Here is a 23,560-nt window from a genome sequence, read left to right as displayed (position 1 = left end):
CAGGGGATATGGTGTGCATAAGCCACTGCATACCTTCCTTCATCATCAATAGCTGCAATTTTGTGTGCCCTTCCTTGAGAAGAAGCCCTCCTGAACGGAGTGGACTCTGCTTCTAAATCACTCTGCACAGGATTGGGCTGTAAGGTCAGAACCCTGTTTGCAAGGCTTACTTCGGAGTAAACTCTACTGAACTCAGCGCGTTTTCCTTCTGAGCAAGCATACCTAAGAGGCTTGTGCGGTAATTAAATCCCCCCCACCCCGACTCCGGCATCATTCTAAACCTCGCGTTCTACCCAAGCATCTTTTCACCTACTAGCCCAGCATCACTCACAACCTAACCCAGCCTCCCAAGATCTTACCCGGCCGCCCCCTCGCTCTCCTTGCCCGTCATTGGCTCGCTCTCCTTGCCCGTCAAAGTGCCGAGAAGCCGCTTGCCCAAGGGAGGGGGCGTGGCCAGTGCTGCTTTGCGTAGAGCTGTCATAGGCGAGCGGCCGAAGGAGGAGGCTAGTGCAGCCGCCGCCGCAGTTACAGAAAGAGAAAGCGGTCTGTGGTTGGTTGGGCCGGGAAAAGCATCCCTCTGCCAGCCAGGTTTAATTTTTCTTCTTCTCCTTCGTTTCCCCTCCCCTGATGTAGACAGGAACCAATCGTTTTACAGCATAAAGATACAAGCTTTCAGCCTACACACAGTGCGGCGTCCTGCCTCCCAGGGTTCCGCGGAGCACCGGCAGCCAGGGACTCCACGCTCTTCCTCGCCCAGGGAAGGAGTAGAAGCAGGCGCTTCTCAGGAAGCTGCTCCGCCCAGGGAAGAAACCCCGGCTCCGCGGGGAGATCCTCCGCCCAAGGAAGAAACCCCGACTCCTCGGATAACCCTTTCGCCCAAGGAAGAGACCGCAGCTCCTCGGATAACCCTTTCGCCCAAGGAAGAGACAGCAGCTCCTCGGATAACCCTTTCGCCCAAGGAAGACAGCCCAGCTCGCTGGGGAACCACTTCGCTCCAGGAGGCAGCGGCGCGTTCGGGGGCTTCTACACCCGAAACAGTTTCGCGGAAAGCCAGCCACATCTCTTCCGACAACATGCCCGACAAGAAGTTCTTCGAGAACCTCTCGGGAGCCGAGAAAGCCATCGGGGTGCTGACCAGCGGCGGTGATGCACAAGGTAAGGGCTGGGGAGGAGAGGCGGTGCGTACCAGTGGGTAGCGCAGCAGACCCCCGAGATGCCCCTCGGGGCGAATTAAAAGGGGAGTTGAAGGGGTTCCGTGTGGGTAGGGTTCAGGGTATGCCTTGTGCAGCTAAGGGTTCATGAGAGCAGTGTGGGCCAGATTTATTCAGATGGAGCAAGAGGGGGTTTCCATGGGGACGAAGGGTCCCGGGAAATCCTAGGATGGTGGACTAGGGAGGAGAAGCAGCGGAAATCCGAATTAATCAGCTACAGTAAGAAAAGAGGCTAGAAGGCTGTCCTGGCTGCTGGTGATGGGATGGGTTGCGTGCGTGCCTGCCTGGTGGGGCTTCCCCCCCCCCCCATGCGGGTGGAGGGAGAGAAATGGTGTTATAGGATCAGTGGCACGGATTGCTTCTCTATGGAGACCGTTCTTCCTCCTGCTAGTAAAACCGCTAAGAACTGCGGTAACTTTGGAAACGAAAGTAATAACAATCTTCTGCTGGGCTGTCTCACTAGTTGAGCCTCCTCTGCGCTACAAACGGGCTCAGAAGTGCTCCCTCTTCGTTCCTCCCACCCCCCATCATCACATTCCCAAACGTGTGACCTTCTTCTTAAGAGGACCACGGCACGCATCGCCAGGCTCGCTGGGAGCTCCATTATCACTCAGATGCCTTCACATTTCTCTCCCGGGGGATCGAGGGGAGGGGAAGAGGGCGAAGGCTTTTGTTTTGTGGGCTCGCCAAATCCTGTGACTGGACTGGAGGAAATGGTGGAAGGTCTGCTACAGAGACAAGAGGGAAGAGGAAATTGCCTCTGTTGCACGCCTTGAATTCTGCCAGCCCCTGATATCCTTCGCCTTCCCCTTTATTTTATGAGACACACACTTTTTCTCTTAGTTGATGCTGAATGTCAACATGGGATCTCCCAAAGTACCCTTAAATGGATAAATCCTGCAAACCATAAGCCACTTAATCTGGAGACATACCAATTGCCGAAGATGACTCAGGAGGAAATAGTTTGTAGGCTGCCAGGGGTGTTGAGCAAAAGAGAAGGACGTGCACACAGTAGAGTTCTTAATTCTGGATTAACTAATCCGATACTGCATCCGCACACGTGCACTGAGCCTTCAAAGGGTTACTAGGAATGACTAATCAGTGGTTAAAGGATCTAGAATATCTACCCTGAAAGTGGAAATGAGAAATGGCGGCGCGGGGAGCGTGCTTGAGAAAACCACACACTTATCCAGTGGTGGTCGGGGCTGATCAGACCAAAGAACTGCCCTGCTGGATCAGGCCCAAGGCCCATCTAGTCCAGCATCCTGTTGCACAGGATGGTGCACCAGATGCCTCTGAGAAAGCCCACAAGCAAGAGCTGAGGATATGCCCTCTCTCCTGCTGTTGCTTCCCTGCATCTGGTCTTTAGAGGCATCTTTCCTCGGATCCTGCCTCTCATTTATAATTTCCCTCAATATTTGCAATTCCTTATTAGTTTGGGACGGGTCTGGGGTTGTAAAGGAGTCGCCTCTAACAGGCTCCTGCTTTCCAGACTCCAGGGCCTGTCCCTGTTCTTTGTTCGCCCGCCGCAGCGCAGAGTGCAGGTCGATCGCTCTTCTGGAATTTGTGCCTGATCAGGCCCCATTTAAAATGCATTCCTGTGGATAGGCGCGTTAACAACCGGCGCGGTTTGTCTTCCCTCTCGCTCCGACAACTAAGTGAATCGATTTACGGCTACCCTCGTGGCTGCCTGCAAAAAACAAGTGCTTCGGCAAAAAGGGCTGAAAGGAAACCGGTTTGGCCGCGGACGTGCGGGCGGGGAGATGGCCAGTGAGTGCTGCCTGCGAAGCAGCGGCGGGCTGGCTCGCTGCAGGTGGAATTGGAATCGCGTTCCGCGCTGCTAGCGTGCTGAGAAGGCGGCCCGGCCGCGCGCACACGCTCACTTTGCCCCCCTCCGTAACAGAGACACCCGCGCAGGTGCAGGAGGAGGAGGAGGAGGAAATCGCCCACTCCCTGTGCGCGTCGTTCTAAGGAAGTAATACAGAGACTGCCCTCTGCAGAAGCTGCTGGGTGTGGGTCGTGGGGCTTTTTTCATCGGTGTGTAGCGTTACATAAAGGGATCCTACGTATTTTGTTACTTGGCTTACTAACGGATGATATCGACTCGTCCAACTTCAGAGGGACTTGCGTCCCGGTAACTGGTTAGGGTTGCAGCGCAGGCAGCGTCTCGCTCTCCTCCTAGAGAATCTGCTCAGGCTGTAAGCCCCGCCTCCGTCCCGGCTTCGCAGCTCCACCTCTGGTGTGTACGTGATCCGTGGCGGGTCGCTGCGGATTGCGCTTCTGTGCGTCACGCTTGCTGGAAGCAGCGAGAGCAACGTGCGGCGCATCCTCTCTCGCTCGGCCTTGCTTTGCCGGGAACGAGAGGCTCTTCCTCAGTCTCTTGGGTTAGGGCCAGGGTTTCTTTTTACCTTGGTTCCCCATGTTGGACTATAACTCCCATCATCCCCAGCCCTAAAGGCCATGGATGGGGATGATGGGAGCAGAGGTGTACCTAGGTAATTTTGGAGCCTGGACCTAAAGGCCTTTGGAGCCCCCACCCCCGCCCTGCAAATTAGGCTTTATCATGCACAGTTGGGTGACCACACCACCCGGGATAGACTAAAGAGGATGGGGGGGGGGACAGGGGCTGTGTAGACCCTGGACTTTGGCCCAAAGCCCAGGAATAAGAGCCCCTCTGGATGGGAGTTATAGTCCAACATCTGGGGACCCAAGGTTAAGTAACCCTGGGTTTGAATTTGAGTTTAGAAGTCCTGGAATTTGGGCTCCCCCCTCCCCCCCCTTTGATTTGTACATAGAAAAGTGAGTTTCTTATGTGTATGCAAAAGGCAGTTTCTTCTCCAGTGAGAACTCTCAATATGTCCCCACATATTTGTGATGGGGGCGGGGGGAGGCTATTTTCAGGGCAGGTTCAGAGTCGGTCTCTGTCAGGTTGACCTGAAAGTAATCTCATTGGACTCAGTGAGGCTTATGCCTGTGTAGCAATAGCAATAGCACTTACATTTATATACCGCTCTATAGCCGGAGCTCTCTAAGCGGTTTACAATGATTTAGCATATTGCCCCCAACATTCTGGGTACTCATTTTACCGACCTCGGAAGGATGGAAGGCTGAGTCAACCTTGAGCCCCTGGTCAGGATCGAACTTGTAACCTTCTGGTTACAGGGCGGCAGTTTTACCACTGCGCCACCAGGGCCTCGGCCATGACATGCATAGGCTAGGACATGCATAGGCTAGGATGAATAGTGTGATAGGGTTCCACTAGCTCCTCCATTCCTCTCCTAAATAGAGTTATCATGGAGGGTTCCACCAACCCTGGTGCTTGGGGCAAACAGTTTAGGTCTCCCCCGCCCCCCCCCCCCGTGACTTGGTTTCTTTGCTCAAATCCCCCCCCACTTGCTTTGAGCAGTGTCTGCAAGGAGAGAGGGGAGAAAGCTAGTGGCTGAGGAAGGGAGCATTCCTTTCCCAAATCCTAATTTTCCTACAAAAATAACTGCATCATCAAGAGGGCGAGCCTTGGCAGTTGCTTCTGCATGGCTGGGACTTATATAATCAGAACAACAGCAGCTGTGTGTGAGAGAGAGGAAAGAGAAGCATTCTTGCCACAGGGCAATCCATTGCAACATTTACACCTCTTCTGGAAATGAACCCATGATCCTTCCTTGGGGTTTGCATTGCAAGCCCTATGGACTCTGGCACTGGGACTTCAGCCAAGCCCTTTTGTTCTCAGGAGAAGAAAAGAGAGAGTGAGAGAGACCTGAATCAAGCTTAAGGCTTTGAGTGTCTGAAGGGAGATTTAAAAGTTTTCCTGCAGGAATGTGGCGATGGGGGTGGGGTGGGGTGGGGTGGGGGGTGGAGCCAGGTCCTGTCTTAGTAACCTGCAAGGAGCCAGTGCCAAAATATGTAGCACGTTCTGTGTGAATATCCCGGAAGCAGAGCTGATATGTAAGAGTTGCCTATGAATCATGATCTTTCAAGGTCATTGAGAGACAACTCAGTGTAACTTTTGGCTAACTTTTTGAGTTAGGTAATATTGGAGAGTGTGTGTGTGTTGAGGTTAGGGGGAGAGAGAAGAAGAGATGCTGGGGAGAAGAACAGCTTGTACAAAGCAGATCTTTATAGCCATCAGTTTTCCTGACTGGCTGTACCTTCAGTGTTCAAACACACAACTTTAGAGGAAATTCTTAATATGTTTGGTTAGTTTTTACAGCTGTCGTTAAAAGTATCTCTTGTCAGGGAAATATATTAATTTGTGGATATTGTTCATATAAGACAAAAAAGAGGAGAGAACCGCTTTGAATTGGATAGTGCATTCTAACCAGTGTAGGCTTTACACTAGAGTTTCAGGCTCAAGAGATGCAAAAGCCCATTTGTGAACATGCCCTGCAGTGCTCTACTGAAGCTCCATTTTTTTCATAAGCACGTGTGATTTGCTGTTGTACACTCAGTCCATTGACACCTTGAATCATGATCAGACACACTTGAGATATGTTTGTGCTTGTATGAGATGCCATTTCACACTTTCCTGATTTGCTTCTACTGTATATTGTGTGCAAAGAGTATGATTTGAGGGGTGTGGGAGTGTGAACAAGACTTATGTATATGTACAATTTCCTGTGTGTGTATTTAGGCTTGCCCCACCCCCTTATTTCAACCATATATATCTCTCTCTGTGTGTGAAAATATCCATAGGGGGTAAGGATGTAAACTTGTCTCACTAACTTTGGTAGGACTTACTTCCAAGGAAACATGCATAGGACTGGGTTGCCAGTACATGCCGAGCGGCTCACTAGGCACGTTGTTTTGAGTAAATATACCTGTCAGTAATTACTGTTTGAAAGAGGGGACGATGTCTTTGTTGATGTGCAGACACGGTGAAAGGGATTGCAGCAAAATTAATACCTCATTAAGAGAAATGCTAATTTGATTGCAAAGAAACCCAGAAGCAAGTGTATATAAGAACAGCCCTGCTAGATCAGGCCCAAAACCAATCCAGTCCAGCATCCTGTTACACACAGTGGCCCACCAGATGCCTCTAGGAAGCCCACAGGCAAGAGCTGAGGGCATGCCCTCTAGCCTCCTGCTACTTCCCCTGCAACTGGTATTGAGAGGCATTGTGTCTCTGTGGCTGGAGGTGGCCCACAGTGGAGGTGGCCCACTAGTAGCCATTGATAGATCTGTCCTCTAGGGATGTGCATGGAACCAGCGCCTGCTGATCCGAAAGTGGGGTGGTGGTAACTTTAAGGGCAGGGGAGGGTGCTCTTACCCCTCTCTCCATGTTTTCCCCGCTGGCACTGTGTATTCAATTGGTCTGATGGGGCAGCAGCATACCTCCCTGAAGTGACTGGAAGTGTACCTCAGCAGAAGTGACTGGAAGTTCCCAGTGCGTGACATGCATGGCGTGCACATGTGCATCGGGAACTTCCCGTCACTTCTGGTCCAAGGAAGCAATGGGGCGGCAGGGAGGTACGCTGCCACCCTGTCCCTCAGAACATTTGAATACACAGCGCCGGCAGGGGAAAGGCGGTGGGAGGGGTAAAAGCACCCTTCCCGCCCTTAAAGCTACCCACCCTCCTCCTTCGAACCAGCTCAAATGCGGGTCCTAGAATGGAGTGCTGATCGGTTCTGTGCACATCCCTACTGTCCTCCATGAATTTGTCTAATCCCCTTTTAAAGCCATCCAAGCTGGTGGCCATCACCACATCCCGTGGCAGAGAATCCTATAGATTAATTACGCACTGTGTGAATCAGTACTTCTTTTTGTTGGTCCTACATTTCCTGGCCTTCAGTTCCATGGGATGACCCCTGGTTCTGGTTGTGAGAGAGGGAGAAAAATTTCTGTCCACTCATTCTACTCCATGCATAATTTTATATATCTCGATCATGTCTCCCTGTAGTCGCCTGTTTTCCAAACTAAAGAGCCCCAGATGCTGTAGCTTTGCCTCATAAAGAAGGTGCTCCAGGCCCCTGACAGGACAGATCTTGGAATGAGCTGTGGATTGTATCGGCTACTTCTGGTAGAGCATCATAGAATTTTGGAGGTCTTCTAGTCCAAGGATTCTCAATATTTGGTCCCCAGACGTTATTGGACTTCAACTCCCATAATCCCAAACCAAAGGCCACCAGGGCTAGGGATTATGGAAGTCCAATAACATCTGGGGGCCCAACGGTGAGAATCCCTGTTCTAGTCCAACCTTCTCTTTCTTGGTGCAGAAACAGCTACAGCAGCTGTATTAAAACCTTCAGCAAATGAGAGCCTACCATTGCATGAAGCAGACTGTTGCACTGTCACACAGCAGTTACAGACAGAAAACGTTTCCAGGCTAAACATACCCATCTCCTTTGACTGTTCCTCATAGGACTTGGTTTCCAGACCCCTCACCATCTTTCTTGCCCTCCTTAAAGTGCAGGGCTCAGAACTGGACACCATGTTCCAAGTGAGATCTGACCAGCGTGCAGTAGAGGAGAGTAATGGATACTTTTGGTGATCTGGGCACTGTTCTTCTGTTAGTGCCACTTAAGACTGCATTCACTTCTTAAGCATTGCCCTGCTGCATCATGTCCATTAAGACACCGAAGTCCTTTTCATGTGCCCTGCTGCTAAGCCATGTCTTCCCCACCCCATCCCATACTTGTGTCTTTTGTTTTTCTTCCCCAAGTGCAGGACTTCACATTTGCCTCTGTTGAACTTCATCTTGTTGGTTTTGGCCCAGTATTTAAGCCTATCCAGATCAGACTAAATCTTGATTCTGAGGTGTGCTCTAGGAAAATAGGAAGCTGCCATATACCAAGTCAAGACCGTTGGTGCATCTAGCACAGTATTGTCTACACCGACTGGCAGCGGCTTCTCTGAGGTTTCAGGCAGGAGTCTCTCTCAGCCCTACCTTGGAGATGCCAGGGAGGGAACTTGGAACCTTCTGCATGCAAGCAGGCAGGTGTTCTTCCCAGAGTGGCCCCATCCCCTAAAAGGAATATCTTAATAGTGCTCACGTGTAGTTTCCCATATGCAACCAGGTGGACCCTGGTTAGCAAAGGGGACAAGTCATGCTTGCTACCACAAGACCAGCTCTTCTCCCCTATCTCCTCCTAGCCTTTTGTCATGTGCACTTTTGATAAGCATCCCCTCTTCTCCGTCTTCCAAGTCATTTTTGCAAATGTTGAATTGCCCAGGGCCCAGGATGGTCTGGTGGCACGCCACATAATACCTCCACCCGGGATGATGTGGAGTCATGAATGGCAGACTTGCTGGGCACAGTTGCTCAACTAGCTGTAAATCTCCCCAATGGGTATCATCCAGCCCACATTTTACCAACCTGTCAATAAGAGTTGCACGCACAGCAAAAGGACGCACAGCCATGGCAGTAGCATCTTTGCTTCTGACCAAACAAAACTGCTCCTGTCAGTGCGGAGACGGTGGGAGCCTTTGTCAAATCCTTTGCTGAAATCAAAGTACATTGGCTGACATCCTGCCGAATGCTGGGTGCATGCAGCAGAAAGAGGCTTCGCCACAGTAGTCGCATCCCGGCTTCTGAAGCACAAGTGCTCTCAGGGGCAGGCGGGGGAACAATTATCACTGGCCTCTCCCCACCCCCGCCGAAGCACTCTGGGCAATGTGCACTTATGACCCAGGAGGTCCTCAAGGGAAGATAAGTAAAAAATTACCCCCCACACACGAGCACCTATGTGTCAGAAGCAAAGATGCTACTGCCATGGCTGTGCGTCCTTTTGCTGTGCGTGCACACAGCATTAGCCAGGATATCAGCCAATGTGTCTTGATTTCAGCAAAACATTGGGAAAAGTCATGATATCCTTATGGACAAGTTGGTAAAATGTGGGCCCGGTGATGCTACTGTTGGGCAGACTCGCGGCTGGCCGAATAATCGTACCCAGCAAGCACTCTATCAATGACTCCACTTCATCCTGGATGGAGATACTAAATGGAGTGCCATGGGGCTCTTTCCTGGGCCCTGTGCTGCTTTCCGGCATTTGCACAGATGACTTGATGCTTATCAAGTGATGGCCAAGGGAACTTGGTGGTTAAGCAGGACTCGGAATACAGATCCTTGTCCAGACAGTCTCCATTATACCTCATAGGTTACGATTTGAGAGCCAATCATTATGAACTGTGCTCTGACTAGTGTGTGTGTGTGGGGATTTCTATTTTAGTCCACAAATCACTGAACCCTTTTTGTACCCCGATTGACTTTCCACCTGTTTCTGCAAAATCCATATATAGCATAATAAACACTTTGTTTTATCTCTTCTGCCCACTCTGCAAGCCTGGTGACTGAGCTGCAAGGCAACTGACAGACTGGTTTTGACTCACTGGGAATCACCAACCTATGATTTAGGGGCTCCCTAGTCATTAGGATGATTGCCTTGAGTATTCTACACAATGACTGTTCTGTGTTACCATCCTCTTTGACTCCCCCCCCCCCATGCTTTTAAAAAGCTCAGTTCTATTGTCAAGTGGCTTAACTTCTAATGAGTGAGATTTCTGTGTGCAAATTTTGTTTTAGGTACACTTGAGCTCTGCACAAGATATTTAAAAACATTCCCTCCCAGGTCTTGGTGATCCATTGTTTCCATGTTTCCTACCTCTGTAACATTTTTCCATAGCCAACAAGGTTGCCTTCACTGCCCTCCTTTCCCATTTGATCTGTATCTCTTTGTCTCTGTTCTGTGCATGTTGGAAATGTTTATAATTGTATTCCTAATTCTGCACAAGCATGAAAGCTATTATTAATAGTAGTATCATATTAAGCACCACTCTGGCCTTGTGTGTTTGAAGATTATCCTGTTCTCCATGGGTCTATTCAGCAGAGAAAATGATCTCGGTTATTAGTCTTCAGTGGACAGGAGTAAAAGCAGACAAACCTGATCCAGAAACTTGTACCATGGTTATGTTCTAGCCTGGTTTGTCATACAGCCTAATGGCTGAGTTGTGACTGTTTCATATCCAACAAGTAGAGGCTCCTTTGAGTAGCAAGCTACTCATGTCTAGCCGCTCCTCAAATAGCATCTCAGACTTTCGCCATAGCAGTACAAAAAGCGGGGGACAGGCTTCTCCACATGGTGGATCAAAACCCTGAGACACATGTATGTAGGAAAGGGGCATGTGCACATCCTGGGTGTCCCAAAATAAAAGCCCCATATTGCTGGTGGAGAGGAGGAGATGGCAGGGGCTTCCAAAAAGCTACCTATGGAATCTGGTTTGAGACCGTAATAAACTTATCTATCTATCTATGGAATTGATGAAAGAAATTCCTGGGGACTTCTCGATACCCTGCTCAGCCTCCTAGTCATTAACATCACACCAGCTCTGCACAGTGTGTAGAAAACAGTCTTGTTTGCAGGGTTTAGTTTTTTGAGGATTGGCCTAAGCAGGCAAAAGTTCCCTCTTTCCCTGGCAAAAGTCAGGTTGTTTCATGTCAATGTATCTGGCAAGATTACTAATCTGAATGGTCTTGTGGTAGTTGGTCTTGTGGTAAAGCGTGCCATTGAGTCGGTGTTGATTCCTGGCAACCACAGAGCCCTGTGGTTGTTTTCGGTAGAATACAGGAGTGGTTTACCATTGCCATCTCCCGCGCAGTATGTGATGATGCCTTTCAGCATCTTCCTATATCGCTGCTGTTTCCCATAATCTGGGAAACACAACAGTGGGGGTTCGAACTGGTAACCTCTGGCTTGCTAGTCATTAGGGGGCTTGCAAGTGTGAATTGCCCCCTTTGTTAAGCAGGGTCTGCCCTGCTTTGCATTTGAATGGAAAACTACATGTGTGAGCACTGTAAGACATTCCCCTTAGGGGATGGGGCCTCTCTGGGACGAGCATCTGCATGCTTGCAGTCTGTCATAAATCTGTTAGCTCTGCTGACCCAACAGGATTTACAACCCCCTTCAGCACTCCCCCTGTGAGTTAACAGAAAGTAGCAGTGAAGCTGCACGAAGGAAAACAAAAGGCTCACAAAGAAAATAGTAAATGAATAAAGTCCCCCTGAACTAGGTACGCCCCTCTAACAATAACTGAGTAATAACTGAAAAGAAAAAAAACAGAGCAAGGAATGAAAAAGAACAAAGGACACCAGAGCAAGGAATTAATGGAACAAGCAGGAAAGAACAGGATGAAGGCAAACTGGAACTCGGAAAAGTTGAGAATTAAAAATAGAACACTGTCTGCGGTCAGCGAAAGTTGCTAACAGCATCGGTGGAAATCAGACTGCTTGATATATGGCTCAAGAGAACCAGCAGCCAATCAGGCTTTCCTGCGTCAGCACTTATGCTTCCTCTCTTGTGGTCTCCTGTGCCTGCGTGTCTCCCACTGAGCTTTCTTTTTGAGACGTCTTCTCAAGACAGATGAAATCCCAGCCTCTTCCTGATCAGCCTGCTCCTGATCAGGATTCATGTCTAGCAGCAGTCCCGATTCTTCAGCTCCAGAGTCTGGTCTCCCTGCCAAATCCTGTTGCTGTGCCTCTGAGCCCTCACTAACAGGTGAATCCTCCCATTCCTCCTCTGACTCTTCTGAGTCAGAAGTCTGCGCCATGACACAGTCCAAGTCCAAGTCCCCTCCCTGCCATTTCCAAGATAGGGCCAAGAGAGACTCCTGCCTGTAACCTTGGAAAAGCTACTGCCAGACAATACTGAGCTAGATGGATGGACCAATGGTCTGACTCGGTATATGACAGCTTCCCATGTTCCTATGAACTGATACTATTTTAGTTCAAAGGAGACTATGGAGATGAAGTGGAGCAGTGCACATGTGTGTGCACATTAAAAGCAGATTTTTCTTTTACTATCTGATTTTTGGTAGAAGGGTAGTTTTTATTTGCGAACAAAATCTACTCACTATTGAATTGTCATTTAGCTTTATCATAGACCACCCGCATAACCATCCATTTTCTAAAAAAGTGCAACAAGTTCAGGGTGGCAGGTCCTTTTGGGACTTTGTATGGAAAACCCAATTAGTTCAAGTATGTGTGTAGTACATTTTGGAATTGAAACAATGGTGTTGCAGTGTAGGAAAAGCAGAACACATCTGCTAAGCACAGATAGTGGAGTTGTAACTTGGCACACACTGAGGATGCAATGGTCTGATAGCAGACCAAACCGAAAGTACATAAATAATTGCATCGGATTATGTGTTTCACCAACAGAAGAAATAGAAACCAGTATTTTGCTATCTACTATGGGCAACGCACAAAACCTCTTTACAATTTGCTGGCAAATGAGAAGTTGGTGAAAGCAAAGAAAGGCAGGGTTGTTCACACTCTCAAAATCTGTCAGTCTGAGACTGTGGTAAAACTGCTAAATTATGGTTAAGGCTACAATTCAGTGTACAGCTACATGAACTAAATTCTCTTGAAATGGAGGGCTTGTATGTCTGCATTACTCTGTTGGATTACAACCCAAACATTTTTCCTCTTAGTTTTTGGATATTTGCACATATATTTGTAGATGACAAAGATCCAAACTTAGATTAGGGCATGTTTGTGTAGGATTTAGCCTTGAACCTCCTGATAAAATCTGTTGTGTGTAGCATTGCTGCATCAAAGCATCAGTGACTAAACAATATTCATGGTTGAGGACATCCATTGGTCTCTCCCCCACCAAATGATGGTAACATAATTCTATTTTTGGAGATATAATCTGCATTTATGTTCTGGTAGTGAAGAAACAAAAGACAATGAAATAAAGCATTGCTTAACATGTCCTTTCATTTGCCCCTTTGAGTTGCAGAAATGCCATCCCCCACATTTTTGTACATTCTTATAGCCTGGTCAGGACTTTCAGATTTAAATGACAAGGGATGGTATGGTAACAATGTCATAGTTAAGTTCTCTATAAAGAAGCAAGGTAATATTGAGAGATGTTCAATACTGACAGTTGACTATGTGGATGTGCTTTCAGCACAAGGAGCCAATAAAAACTTATGTTTTTTTTAAAAAAACAACAACAAAACCTGAAAGGGGAGGTTTTGAAATAAGGAAGCACTGTACTGTGACTGGCATCTCTGTGTCATATGTCTGATTTCATCTGTCCTCACACACGTAGACCCTCCCCCCGCCCCCAGTGCATATCTGATGCCAGGGTTTTGCTATATATATGCTGATATGTATACAGGTCCATGTTTCAGTGGCTATCTGAGAGCTGGTCTTGTGGTAAAGTCTGCCGGCAAGTCAGTTTCGACTCCTGGCGGCCACAGAGCCCTGTGGTTTTCTTTGGTAGAATACAGGAGGGGTTTACCATTGCCTCCTCCCGTGCAGTGTGAGATGATGCCTTTCAGCATCTTCCTATATCGCTGCTGCCCAATACAGTACCAGCGGGGATTCGAACCGGCAACCTTCTGCTTGTAAGTCAAGCATTTCCCCGCTGTGCCACTTAAGGTGGTAGCAAACATATAATGTCCCCTTTGCTAAGCGGGTCCACCCTGCAGAGGTGCTCTTAGCCCTGGACTTCAGGGCTGAGGTCTAGGGCCTTCACACTCTGCCCCCCTCAAATCCTCTTCAGTCTATCCTGGGCGGTGTGGTTTGTGACCTCAAGAACCTATTTGTTAAAAAATGATGCTTAACGTGGGGGTGGGGGGGTGGGCAAAGGCCTTTAGGTCCAGGCTCCAAAATTATCTAGGTGCACCACTGCTACCCTGGTTTGCATTTGAATGGGAGTGCATAACACAAGAGCTGGTCTTGTGGCAGCAAGCCTGACTTGTCCCCTCTGCTAGTTTAGCTGGTTTCACTTTGCTAGTTTAGAAGTTTTTGCGTAACACAAAAGCTGGTCTTGTAGCAAGCATGACATCCCTCTTAGCTAAGCAGGGTCTGCTCCAGTTGCATAGAATGGGAGACTACATGTGTGAATACTGTAAGATATTCCCCTTAGGGGATGGAGCCATTCTGGGAAGCTGGCATGCAGAAGGTTCCAAATTCCCTCCCTGGCATCTCCAAGATAGGACTGAGAGAGACTCCTGTCTGCAGCCTTGGCGAAGCCGCTGCCTGTCTGGGTAGACATTACTGAGCTAGATGGACCAACGGTCTGACTCGGTAGAAGGCAGCTTCCTATGTTCCTATGCTGTGACAGCTAACTGCAGCCACCATGTTTAGAGGTAGGAAATCTCTGAATAGCAGATGCTGGGGACAAAAGAGAAGGGAAAGCCCAACCTCTAATGGCATGCTTGTCAGTCTCCAGAGACCTTTGACTGGCTGCTGTTGGGAACAGAATGTTGGGCCAGATGAGCCTTTTTGCTCCGATTCAACAAGGCTCTGCTTACGTATAACAGTTCTCCACTTCTGTTGGTACCATCCAACCCCAACTGTGCTTGATTATAAAGAGGGAGGTCCCAGGGCAAAGCCAAGCCCGTGTCTAAGAAGCCTTGTCCCCTGCTTCCCTCTGAAGTGTGGGCAAGGCACTCTACAGATTCTCAGATTCACTCCAGCATTTCAACAGATACTCTACTGTTGAACCCTGAGTATGGAAAAGAGGGTCTGGGCTAAGTCTCGGAGGCTCGGGGCTAGTTGTACAATGCCCAGAGCCTCTGGATCGAGTGGTTTATAAATAAATAATAAATAAATAAGTGGTGATAATTAAACGTCTTATTATAAAAGAGGTGGCAGGACAAGTGCACTGCAACGGGTACGCAGCTGTGAAAGGCGGATTTTGGATTCGCTTTTGAGAGATGAGTTAAGCAGCTTTATTCATGGCATTAGATGATCATAGCTGCAGGAAATTTTAAAGGGTGAGTAAGAACTGTATTTTCTGTTGGTATTTTTTATGGTATATAGAATGGCTTTGATTAAAGCAGCTTAGTTTGCATTTAATCAATTAAAAAAACTGGGAATATTATTGGAGACTAATACAGATCAAGTAGTGCTCTGAGTCATGAACATAGGAACATAAGAAGCTGGCTTTTACCCAGTCAGACCACTGGTCCATCTAGCTCAGTATTGTCTATAGTACGCAGACTGGCAGTGGCTTCTCCAAGGTTGCAGGCAGGAGTCTCTCTCAGCCCTGTTTTGGAAATCCCTCCCTGGCTTGGAACCTTCTGCATGCAAGCCTACAGATGCTCTTCCCAGAACGGCCCCATCCCCTGAGGGGAATATCTTACAGTGCTCACACATGTAGTCTCCCATTCATATGCAACCAGGGTGGACCCTGCTTAGCAAAGGGGGCAAGTCATGCTTGCTACCACCAGATCAGCTCTTGTTGTGCAAAAAACTACTACTACTAATTTCTTTTGGCTTCCTTATGGCCTGATTGCTGAAGAACAATGGATGCTAATGGGCAGTTGATACTTCTGAGCATCTGAATCATGAGTCATACCAAGTATCAAGGTCAGTTTTGCCTGAGAGTGTATGCAAGTAGAGTTGGATATCAATAAGCCACATGTTGTTGGGAAAGAACTGATCTGAATTTTGGGGAACAGGACTGAGATCTCTTTGGGTCCAGCATTGTCTGCCCATGTTCTTGCTTCACTTTACCTACACAATGCTTGCTCTATATACAGACTGTTCTTGGTTTTTTCACTGCCTGGGGAAAAGCGGTAGCATCAAATGGCATAACTTAAGTAGTTTGGACTCAGTGGTTCCTCTATTTTTTTAAAAAAAAACCTCTGTGCAGAATGAGTTTTGTTCTGGGTGGCAGTATCAAGGCATTTGTGCACGCCTGCATTCAGAAGGGGGCCTTCCTGATTCAACCTGAGCGGGATCTAAATTGAACTGAGTGGACATCCAAAAACTTGTGAGCGTGCGCACACCTTAGAGGGAAGAGTGTTTGGACTAAAGCAAGTTCTTAGCATCAGGTTTAAATTATGGAAGTGAGTGGGTAGAAAGAGGACTGAGGAAGAATGCACTGTTGGACACTAGGCCATCACTTTCATGTCCTGATGATAGCAGTGGTGATATTTTAAAATGTATTGGAAGACTTCTTTTGATTAGGAGACTCCCAGTTCAATTATTACTAGAGATGCAAAATTCTTTCCTGAGAGATAACCAGCTCACAAATGAGAGACCCAGTTCCTGGTGGAGTCTTTTCCCTGCTGGATCCAGTGCCTCTGATTTAAGTCCTGCTCGGTTCTCCTGAATGGATGGGGTTTTGAAGTGCAGCAGTAGGACAAGCCGTTCTCACTGCCTTTCCCCATTTAGGGTGGGGTGCCACAGGGGAGCTAACAGGTGTGAACATAAGACGTTGCCTAGTATGAGCTGGGCATTGCCAAGCTTTGCTAGGTGGGGATTTTAGGGTTTTGAATCTGGGACGTTCTAAAGACAAAGCATAAGTTGTATTACTGTTTCTACAACCCCAGCACCCAAAAGGAAGTGACAGGCATTACAAATGGTTCAGCTGCTTTTTCAGGCCTCTTGTGGTTATTTTTCACAGTCTGTACCAGACTATGGGAAACACCTATATTGGGCAGCAGCAATATAAGATGATGCTGAAAGGCATCATCTCATACTGGGCGGGATATGGCAATGGTAAACCCCTCCTGTATTCTACCAAAAACAACCACAGGGCTCTGTGGTTGCCAGGAGTTGACACTGACTCAACGGCACACTTTACCTTTACTAAACAGGAAAGCCACCCTTTAAAAGGGGCCTGTTATATTGCTCTGTCTCTTCTGTATGCAGTGGCACAATGGCCTGATACTTGGGACTCTGGCAGGATAATTAAATGGCCCTCCAGAATACAGAATTTGATCAAGCCTGATGCTATGTATGGATGTGAAGTGTGTGTGAGTAAGAGATGGCCTTTTGTGATTGTGAGATGTAGGACGTTCCTGAAACTGGAAGAAAGGCAATGATAGAGTATAAAATTATATAGCAGTTGGGACCCAGATACAGTTGAGTCAACGGAGGCTGTAGGAGTGGTTGAAACACAATTTCTAGGTGGTTATCTCCGTTCACTAATAAGTTCTTAATGGTCCTGTGGAAAGAGAACTAATAATCTTGTACTTAACTGGCTGTTACGTTCACACAACTTTACTTTACTTTCACACTACTGACTGTGAGCAATTATATTGGCCTATGTTTAGCCATGCATAATCTCTCTCTCTCATGTGAAACATTTATCTGTTCCAATAACTGGCATCCATATATTATTATATACATCTTTTAAGTGAGAATTTCTCAGTACTGTACTCTCCATTGCTAATCTTCAAAATATTATATAACTTAAAGTTATTGTATAAAAGTGGGGGGAAACCTCAGTTAAAAATATACCTGCTAACATGGAGACACAAGAAAATGCAGGTCTAGCACATATTAAGTAATTATAGATTGATTTGAACTGATAAATGCTATTGCTCGCTGTCAGTCAATCACATGCACAAGCTTTAAAATGTATTAGAAACAAAATATCATCATTTTGAAAGACGGTTGTTGGGGGAAAAAATTACAAATAGTAATCTCCACTATAAACAATGAACATTCCTGATTTGTACTGGTCAGTTGGGGACTACAAATACTACTACTGCTTCTGTCCACTTGAAAGCCCAGCACAGTATGAGAATCTCCATTTTGCTCTCTAACCCCTCTGCAAGTGCAAAAGGACTCCAGAGAAGAACATGATATCGTACTCACATAGGAAGCTGCCATATACTGAGTCAGACCATTGGTCCATCTAGCTCAGTGTTGTCTTCACAGACTGGCAGCAGGTTCTCCAAGGTTGCAGGCAGGAGTCTCTCTCAGCCCTATCTTGGAGAAGCCAGGGAGGGAACTTGAAACCTTCTGCTCTTCCCAGAGCGGCTCCATCCCCTGAGGGGAATATCTTTCAGTGCTCACACTTCTAGTCTCCCATTCATATGCAACCAGGGCAGACCCTGCTTAGCTAAGGGGACAAGTCATGCTTGCTACCACAAGGCCAACTCTCCTCTCCTCTTGTGTGTCATGCTTCTGCCTCCTCCAAAGGACATAAGAAACCTCCCTCAAATTCTCTGTAATTCATGATGAACATGGGGTAGGTGGCTTGTGGGGGATCTAAATATTTAAATATTTAAACATTTTTATTGCTGTATTGCACTCGCCATCAGCAAACTAGTTTGTTTTCAGCTACTGTACTACTTGTTAAGATTAGAGTGTGCTGTTTTGAATCCATATTCCTAAATTGCAACTAATCTTCTTCTTTTTTTTTTTGCAAATTCATTTTTTATTAATTTTAACAATAACAATATTATCATTCATTACAAATACACACATAAAAAGTGGACTTCCCGCTCACATTTCTTCGTGATTTATCAACTATAAAGTTTACCCTTGCTATAATAATAATTCAAAACGTTAAGTTCAAACCCTTACAAACATAATTAATCTGACCAACCTGCGGTTTCTACTAGATATCAAACCCTGCTGTCAAGTCCATAGTAGGGAAGTAATTTTCTAGATACAACAAGAATGGTTTCCAATCTTCTTTAAAACATTCCAGATTTTGGTCTCTTAATAGTGCTGGAAGTTTTGCCATCTCCGCATATTCCAAAATTTTTATCAGCCAGTCTTCTTTTGAGGGCAGTTCACTAGACTTCCATTTCTGTGCATATGTAATTCTAGCTGCCGTAGAGGCATACATAAAAAATGTTAAATTGGTTGTAGAAATAGCTCCTTGTGTTATCCCCAGCAGGAAGGCTTCTGGCTTCTTAGGAAATGTCATTTTAAATATTTTCTTTAATTCATTGTATATCATATCCCAATAGGCTTTAGCCTTCCCACAGGTCCAAAATTGCAACTAATCTTCAGTGCATAAGAGACCTTCAGGCAACTTAAAAATTTGCTCTCTAATCAAGCTGAGCATCTATTGAGATGAATGGGTCTGAATAACTCTTTGGCAGTAGTTGCTAGCTCTTTCAGGGGCAGGCATAAGGATACCTACCTAACCACACTGACTGGCTTGAATTAGATATTTGGGCTTTCCTGCGCACTGGTCTGTGCAAGTGGTCAGTATAGCAGCCAGAAGTAGTGAGCTATTTGTGGTAGTATGTCTCTCCCAACAGGGATTGTTCATTAAACCACAAAAGTTGCACGTCTATGAACATAAGAACAGCCCTGCTGGATCAGGCCCAAGGCCCATCTAGTCCAGCATCCTGTTTCATACAGTGGCCCACCAGATGCCGCCGGAAGCCACAGGCAGGAGTTGAGGGCATGCCCTCTCTCTCCTGCTGTTACTTCCCTGTAACTGGTATTCAGAGGCAATCACATGCCTTGATGTCATGTGAGCGTGTGGGGAGGCTTCACATTGGCACAAAACCCCCTATGAATTGTACACACTCCAATATTTATTAATACCTGTGCATTATGGCAACAAAGGATACAATTTAGGCACATAACATTTCTTTGTGTACATTCACAATCACTTTTCTTCATTCTAAAGAGTTTCAGTTTGTTTATTGACAGACGGTTCGAGTTGATATTTGGTAACCTTGCCTCTCTGTCTTTCCTTCCTCCAGGTATGAATGCAGCAGTCCGTGCAGTAGTGCGTATGGGAATCTATGTTGAAGCAAAAGTATATTTTATCTATGAGGTTGGTGTTCACATTTGTTATATGTACGCTCCACTGTCAGTCTCGGTTAGCATTTCCCAAGGAGAGAAGGGGGGAATGCCCATTGAAAAATGTGGGATGAAAAATGTTGCTTTTTTGTTTGTCCTTTGTACAGCTCTACACGTAAGGGTAGGTATGGGCAGAGCGTCCAGCTGACTCGCCCCTGCATTGACCACAAGACTAAGAGGAGGGGTGCTTCCCGGGGGCGACATATATTTTTGGAGAGGGTGCCATTCTGAACCCCTATTTTTCTGCAAAGACAGTGTTGTATTCTATCTAGCAAATGTTTATTTTCTTAATTAGACATTTGTGTCTGTGGGGAATCCTGTAGAGAGTGTAGGGGGTGGAGTCAGAAAGAAAAAGGAAGGGAAAGGAGGAGGAGAAAAATGGAGTTGTTTCCGAATAAAGCTTAGTTAAACAAACATAAGATTGTTTTGTGTTCATGAGAGAAGCAGCTATAAAATATTTTGCAATGAGATTTTGAATCTGCTAAGCGTGTGAGTCTGCAAAGCTTATAAATGTTTCGGCAACCTCATTTCATTGTATTACTGGGCCTACATTCCTGAACTGCTGCATGCTGCTGCTGCTGCTGATAGTTTCTCCAGCTTCCTGACGTGCACAACCTCTGAAGATACTCTTTCCGTATCAGTCCAGGACTCCATTGTTCATTGGATGCCCTCTGCAGGATGGCTCAGATTCCGCCACCACCTTTTTTCTTGTCCAGCCCTGATTTTACTCCAGCAAAGCATAAGCATGTAGTCATTATTGCTGCACTGCCTGGGCCCTGAGGCCCAAAGAATATATACTCATTTGCCGTTTCCTACCAACTTGGAAGGGGATGCCAGCCTTCATGAAGCTGCTCTTCAAGCCTTGGATGATAATTTCAACCCTACTTTGAATGTGATTGCTGAACATTGCAAGTTCTATTCTAGATCCCAACTGCCTGGTGAATCTGTTGATCAATAAGTCACAGCATTGTGTGCCTTAAGTGTAGCCAGTGTGTTTGCCAACTGTACTGATGAAATGATCAGGGATCTGATTGTGATGAAAACAAACTGCTCCAAACTCCATGATAAACTGCTACTGGAAGGGAAACATACCTTTGAAGAAGTTAAGAGATGGCTAGGAGGGTGGAAGATGCTCTTCACTATGCCAAATCACTCTTTGGTACCCCCAAATAGTGATGTGCACGAACTGATCCGCAGGCCATGTTAGAGGTCTGCAAACCGTTTCACAAGTGGCCCAGTCTGACAGTCCAACTCTGTGTGTGTGTGTGTGTGTGTGTCTCGCTTTAAGGGTGGGGGGGGTTGTACTTACCTCTGCTTTTCCCCCTCCGGCGTCCCATTTTTCAGAGAAATTTTCGGGGCGGCAGCGTTCCTCCCTGCTGCCTCTGCCCCCCTTTTGACCGGTAAAAGCAGAAGTAACTTCTGTGCATGTGCCCGTCACTGCCGCACGCGTGCCCGCTGCACATGTCACACGTTGCGTGCGCACGCTGTGCAGTGGGCACATGCGCGGAAGTTACTTCTGCTTTTACCAGTCAACAGGGTGGCAGGGGCGGCAGGGAGGAACGCTGCTGCCCTGAAAATTTCTCTGAAAAATGGAGCGCCCGAGGGGGAAAAGCAGTGGGAGGGGTAAGTACAACTCCCGCCCGCCCTTAAAGCGAGACACACACACCCCCGGCATCGGACCTTGCCTTCGCAGTCCATGCACATCCCTACCCCCAAACCAACTCCCTAAAATCCAGGCTGTTCATTCTAAATGCTTCCCAATCTTCTCATATGGCACTGTTCAGGGAAGTGGCTGCACAAGAAGGTCACTTGCAACAGATGCAAAAAAAGGGGATATTTTGCTAAGGTTTGCAAGTCTACTGTCCACTCCATTACTGATTCACTATAGGATAAGGATGGAGCAGATGAACCACTTCCTGACAGTGTTTTAAGTGTCAGAGCAGAGCCTGCTTCTCCACATTCTCACGTAAAACTTAATGACCATGAAGTGCGGATGATTATTCTGATTCTGGTTCTCCATACGCTATCATTTCCCATCTACTTTACAAGAAACTCCTGACTACATCAGATCTGCACCTGCTGCCTTCAGACATCGACCTATAGGGATATAGAGGTTACCCTATTGCCATAAATGGATACTTCATTGATGTCCTGGAATACAAAGGAAGTACTGTAGAAGGGAAAATGTATGTGTCACAGAAAGGAGTCTCAAAATTGGGCTGGAAACTTCAGAAAGATCTGTGGATAGTGTTAGACTCAAATAGCACAGAATCTGTATCACAGATGATGGAGCATCCATATGCTGAAATGATTTCTGATTTCTCGGATGTTCTTGCTGATCCTCCCGGCACTGCCATACATTTCAGATATAAAATTCAGATGTAGGCAAATGCAATACCTGTACAACACAAAGTTAGGAACGTTCCCATAGTATTGCACCAACCATTTAGAGAAGCTCTTAAGACTGCAGCATAGAGCCTTTTGATTCATCAGAATGGGTCACTGCCATTGTTCTTGTACAGAAGTCAAATGGTGCACTTCTAATGTGTGTGGATTTGAGGCATGATAATGAGTGGTCGTCTATTACCCAATATCCATGAAATGCTGCTTATTCTGGAAGAGGACTTTATATTCACAGCTTTGGACTTGTCTTCAGTAGGGATGTGCAGAACCGGTCCGGCAGTCCGTGGTCCGATGGTTCTGTCTGGGGGTTCGTGATCAAACCAACACCCACCCACCCCCACCCCCGGTTCTGTCTGGACTGGAACCGAACTGCCGGTCTGGTCTGGCAGGTCTGTGGACTTTTAAAAATAAAATAAAATGAAAAGTAACTACCTGTAGCCCCTTAGGGGGGCTTGCTATAGCCATGGGGTGTGTGTGTGTCCACGAGGATTCCCTCATGGAGAGGAGAGCTGGTCTTGTGGTAGCAAGCATGACTTGTCCCCGTAGCTAAGCAGGGTCCACCCTGGTTGCATTTGAATGGGAGACTTGATGTGTGAGCACTGCAAGATATTCCCCTCAGGGGATAAAGCTGCTCTGGGAAAAGCAGAAGGTTCCAAGTTCCCTCCCTGGCTTCTCCAAGATAGGGCTGAGAGAGACTCCTGCCTGCAACCTTGGAGAAGCTGCTTCCAGTCTGTGAAGACAATACTGAGCTAGATAGACCAATGATCTGACTCAGTAAATGGCAGTTTCCTATTTTTCCCTCTCCCCCCGCCGGCCTCCCTCATCACCGCCACGGCCGAGTAAATGTAGTCTTTTTGGCCCTTTTGGGCCTCCATAAAGGCGAGCAGTGGCCATTTTGGCTGCCACTGTGCATGTGCAAATGCCCTCTGCAAGGGCTACAGGTAGTTTTCATTAAAAATTAAAAAAAAAAAAAAAAAGTTCACGGACCGGGGGGGGGGGGAGTTCAATGGGGACCAGACCAATCTGGCCTCGAACCGAACCAGGCCAGATGGTTCCATGCACACCCCTAGTCTTCAGCCTATCATCAAATTCCTCTGCTCAAATATTCTTGCAAATACACAGCCTTCATTATTCCAGAGGGCCTTCTTCCATTCAAAAGACTGCCCTTTGCATTAGCCTCTGTAGCTTCAGTATTCCAAAGAATGATGCATGCAATTTTTGTGACTACGGATGACATTTTAGTTTATGGCAAAACCATTGAGGAGCATGATGCTAAACTGGCAGAAGTCTCATGAAAACTCAGACAACATGAACTTACTGTCTCTGCAGAGAAGTGTGAGTTTTGCCCTCACTTGGTGATTTACTAGGGACATACAATATCTCAGAGTGGTGTACATCCCAAAACAGACTTGGTCAAAGCTATCCAGGAAGCAC

At 47.0% G+C, this 23,560-nt stretch overlaps 1 protein-coding gene across 3 annotated transcripts in view; it reads left to right on the top strand.

Annotated features, from left to right (window-relative positions):
• Positions 1 to 23,560, top strand: part of PFKP (phosphofructokinase, platelet) — a 94,655-nt gene that overhangs the window by 6,239 nt on the left and 64,856 nt on the right. For all 3 annotated transcript variants that reach the window (XM_053260909.1, XM_053260911.1, XM_053260910.1), the window contains exons 2-3: positions 634 to 1,155; positions 19,624 to 19,697. In XM_053260909.1, the coding sequence (XP_053116884.1) occupies positions 634 to 1,155; positions 19,624 to 19,697 (596 nt within the window). The remainder of the gene's footprint in view (positions 1 to 633; positions 1,156 to 19,623; positions 19,698 to 23,560) is intronic.

Source organism: Hemicordylus capensis, chromosome 6 (genome assembly GCF_027244095.1).
Source record: "Hemicordylus capensis ecotype Gifberg chromosome 6, rHemCap1.1.pri, whole genome shotgun sequence".
NCBI lineage: Eukaryota > Metazoa > Chordata > Lepidosauria > Squamata > Cordylidae > Hemicordylus > Hemicordylus capensis.
This window is presented reverse-complemented; position numbering and strand designations above follow the sequence as displayed.